The sequence below is a fragment of the Pteropus alecto genome, unplaced genomic scaffold (genome assembly GCF_000325575.1).
Source record: "Pteropus alecto unplaced genomic scaffold, ASM32557v1 scaffold23, whole genome shotgun sequence".
Lineage (NCBI taxonomy): Eukaryota > Metazoa > Chordata > Mammalia > Chiroptera > Pteropodidae > Pteropus > Pteropus alecto.
The window spans coordinates 5,730,381-5,734,610 of record NW_006435837.1 but is presented as its reverse complement, the minus strand read 5'-3'; the positions used below and the strand labels follow the sequence as shown (position 1 = coordinate 5,734,610).

At 42.2% G+C, this 4,230-nt stretch overlaps 1 protein-coding gene across 1 annotated transcript in view; it reads left to right on the top strand.

The window, feature by feature from the left end:
- Window positions 1-4,230, top strand: part of REPS2 (RALBP1 associated Eps domain containing 2) — a 133,669-nt gene that overhangs the window by 63,916 nt on the left and 65,523 nt on the right. The window contains exon 13 of the mRNA XM_025046608.1: window positions 1,692-1,828. Coding sequence (XP_024902376.1) covers window positions 1,692-1,828 — 137 coding nt within the window. The remainder of the gene's footprint in view (window positions 1-1,691; window positions 1,829-4,230) is intronic.

Below are 4,230 nucleotides of genomic sequence, written 5' to 3'. Positions count from 1 at the left end.
AGGTAAAATTACCATTCTAACATTGCTATATTCATCATTTTATTAATTCCCTGCACATTTATATTTTAATTGGGTGCAATCATAGTTTTGCAGTATCACTTGATATTCAGTTAATTTTCCATATGAAAATATAAATACACAGGTTATATATGGAAATAAAATGGAATGAGCTATGTGGTATGGGATAGTGTGCTTAACTCTGTGTGTGTGTGTGTGTGTGTGTATGTGTACATATTAATATACATACACATTATTGTCTTTCGTGAATAAAAATTTCACTAAAGCTGTGTTTGACATAGAAAGTTTTTTAATTTCTAGCCAGGGTCTCTAATTTCCTTTTTTTCTTTTTTATCAAGATTTCCCATTTGAAAATTTTCTTGTCCTTTCACGTCTATGCCCTTTCATTCTGGTTGAAAATATGCGAACATTCTTCCTGTTGGTTCCTGCATGCCTTTGCTTGTCTGTCTTGCCAGTTATGCTGCAGGGACCACCCCAGAGCACATCACATGCCTCTATGGTGGCTTTATTAAAGATTGCATCCTTGCATGACAAAACTCTCGACTACCACCAAGAGACCTTGAGAAACTTATTCAGGAAAATGAAAGCTCACTGTGTCGAAACGAGCATTACCAAGAACTGAAGTTGCTTAATAGACATGGATAGATTCTAATTTCATAAGTGCCACTCTGATAGCTAAATACTAAGAACAGTTTTCTGAGGTTAATTTGTCTCTCAGACACACTTCTGACTCAGAGTTCGTTTTCTTCTTTGACATGAGCTTTGCTGAGAAGTTGAATAGAACAGACGTATACATCCCCTTCTTAGAAAATCATATTGGGAACTTGTCCACAAACCTATTCCTAAGTAATAGACTAATATACTGAGTTGAATTAACTTAGAAAATAAGTAGTCTCTAATAAATAGTCTAGCCACTACCACCAAAAGATTTCTTATACGCAGTATCAGAACATTTTAAAAATGGAATTTAGAAGCAGAGAGAGAGAGCAGAGTTTGAGTCAAACCTACGTTACTTTCTAGCCGTGTGACCTTTAGCAAGTTATTCATTTTTCTTTATGTCTGTTATTGGAGTTACACTCTCAGAAGTTGCCTAGGTAGTTACTACCTTGTCACAGGTTGAGGGAGGAGGTTAAGAGGAGGCTTTTGCTTTGAAAATCTCCCCAAACCCGTATTTCTCATGGTAGGACAACATAGACCCCTCAGCCTGGTTGATGAGTATTTTCCTTTCCTGAATTTCATTTGATTCTTACTCTCAGTTTTCTGTCCCAACTTCATGTGTACCTGTCATCACATTTGCATGTAAACAGGAGAAAAGTTCTGCATTCAGCTAATACCATGAAGCCCTTCCATTAAAACATGCAGCTACCTAAGTGGAAGGGTTTACATGCTGTTCTTATTAACAGTTCCTGTAGAAATGGGTTTGAATTTACAGAAAGCCTTTCCTTTTGGATAAATTTAGGTCTGACGTAGAATAAGAGCAAAGAAGTTAAAAAATATTCTGATTCACGGTCGTAGATAGGGACATCCAGGGGACAGTAGAGTCCATGGTTGCTTTGGGAGCTCGTCAGTCCTTTGCAGTCACTGTGACTTTTGTGGATATTTTCCAATTAAGGCCAACTTCAGAGAGTAAAGCTTTGTTGTCTCCCTTCTGACCTTCCCTTGTTTTGCTGCAGATCTTACTCTAGCACCTCCATAGAAGAGGCCATGAAAAGGGGCGAGGACCCTCCCACCCCGCCACCGCGGCCACAGAAAACCCATTCCAGAGCCTCCTCCTTGGATCTGAATAAAGTCTTCCAGCCCAGTGTGCCAGGTGAAGTGCCCTCTGCACCCCAATCTTTCCCATTCCTGATGGAGTCGCTGGATGGGTGTCTGCCGCACAGGCCTTTGTGAGCTCAGGGAACCAGCAGGCCTGGCTGTTTCCCATCCCAGGAGGGTCTAAGCACTGCTGTGGGATTGTTGGGTGGGAAAGCAGTTCTAGGCAGATAGATAGCACATGTGTCTGGAGCCTTGCCCACACTTGCTCTGGATCAAGAATTATGAAATTGTACCAAGAGGATAAAAGTGCTTCAACGCCAGACAGCCCACTGAGTGCATGGCTGGGGTCTTGTTCTCTGCATTGTGGTAATTTGTATACAAGCTTGCTATCTGTCATTTCCTCAGATATTTCTGGGGTTCTTTCGTGAAAGATCTGGGTGATCAGTGCCTGGCCAGAATCTTCTGCTTTTTATCCTTGTGGCGAAGGTCCCGTGTCCTTTGGGGTTTAGTGCTAACGGGGCTCTACCGTCTAAATCTATTGGTGTGGGGTCTAGAGCAAGGGCTCCTTCAGGTGGGCTGCTCTGCGGCTTCTGAGGCTGGGACTTTCTTGAGCCAGGTGCTGCAGAGCTGGATTGGAGGCAGGAGTGAGGGGTTTGGTGGGGTGTTGTAGGGGCCTGTCAGCTCCCCTGGCTCCCTGTGAACTGGGGGACGTCCACCTAGGGAACCCGCGGAACAGCAGATGAGAACCACACCCTTGCTTTAGTGAAGGTGCTAGGATACAGCGCCATCCCGAGTGTTCTTTTGGGAGCAGCATGGGCCTTTCCACTGACTAATGTAGGCAAGCTATAAATACAGTGATTTCCTGAAACTTTTTCTATATCTATGTGCATTTTAAATCAAGCCAACCTCAGATGCTAGTGATTTGCAGATTATTATCTTTTCTACTAAAGCAAGAAAAGTCTCTGGCTCACACATTAGTATGACCTCTCTGTCCCGGCAGAGCTCAGCATGTTTTATTTGTTCTAATAAAGTACTCTCTTCACAGTAAAGTTATAGAATGTTTTTATAATATGCTAGAATCTGGAACTCTCTATGAAATTTGATTCTCTGCCATGAGTTCATCAGATAAAAATTTGCCTTGAATTTTCCCCCATACTTTGATCCAAATTCTGATATAATTTTATAGTAACTGGTATTTGAGGTGGGAGTAGCCATGGATGATGATGCTCTAAAAATTTCACATAGCTGGTGGATTATGACATAGAAGATGTTCTATGGATGCAAGAAGATTAAAACAATCTGGCCAGTTCTCTCAATTACCTTTTTCTTGCAAGGAGAGAGGCTAGAAACGTGCAAACATCTCTCAGGCTCTGTAAGCCCACAAGGAGTGTCAGCTGTGTTGGAGACCGGATGAGCTGTGGCTTTTACGACATTGCACCATAGAGCGGAAGAGACAAGACTGGACTCAGAGTCTAGCTCAGCTGGCTTAATCTTTCTGCATCTCAGATTCCTAATCTGTATAATAGGGCCAATACTCCATGGAATTGTAGGGTTTTGTTGAGATAATAAACAATACAGATAGCACCATGTTTGGCCCATAGCCGCTCATTCCTACAGAACACTGATGAGGGAAGGGAGTCTGAGGATAAAGCCTCTTGACTCCCTTGACCCCCAGCGGGGACAGTTCTGTGATTTTTGTTACCCACTGTTCCTCGGAGGGTTTGCAGTGAGACCGAGCCCCAGTTGCCTGCTGTAGTAATCCATTCATTAACACCTTTTTCTTGGCTTTCTTCCCTCCTGCCCTGCTTCACTTTCCCCACAGCCAAATAAAATACCTGTTCCATCTCTAGTGTTGACGTGACCAAAAGAGGAAAAGCATTTTAGTTTGATGAAGGCCAAAGGACAGCTAGGCAGGTGACATTTCTTATATTCATAGCCTACCTTCACTGTCTCTACATGTTTGCACAAATGACATTTTAATGAGCAGTTGAGATTGATCACATAAAGAACAGAGTATTTTTGCAGTATGAAAAGCAGGTGGTACCTTTGCATCTATTTAATTTGTTTCCATGTTGGTTAATTCTCATAGGAAAGTACAAAGGTCTGTGTAAATTATGTAGTTGTAGTGTATTGCATTTCACTAGAAATGACTTACTGAAATTCTGACAAACTAGGAAAGCATGAAGTAGACTATAAACCTATCAGAATAGTGTACCCATTGAGAACCACGATGCCCATGTTATAACCCCTCAGCTGCACTCGTCTTTATGTGTCACTGTTGATAAACTGGGTCACACTATGCTTGCTGTCCTGTGTCCTGATCCTATGTCCCGAGTGTCACAATTAACTGTCTTTCATAATAGAGAACTGCATCATTTCATTTGATGCCCTTGTGATACGGATGCACTGTAATTGATGGTGCATTGATGGAGAGTCTTCTCTGGCCTGGTCTTTGCC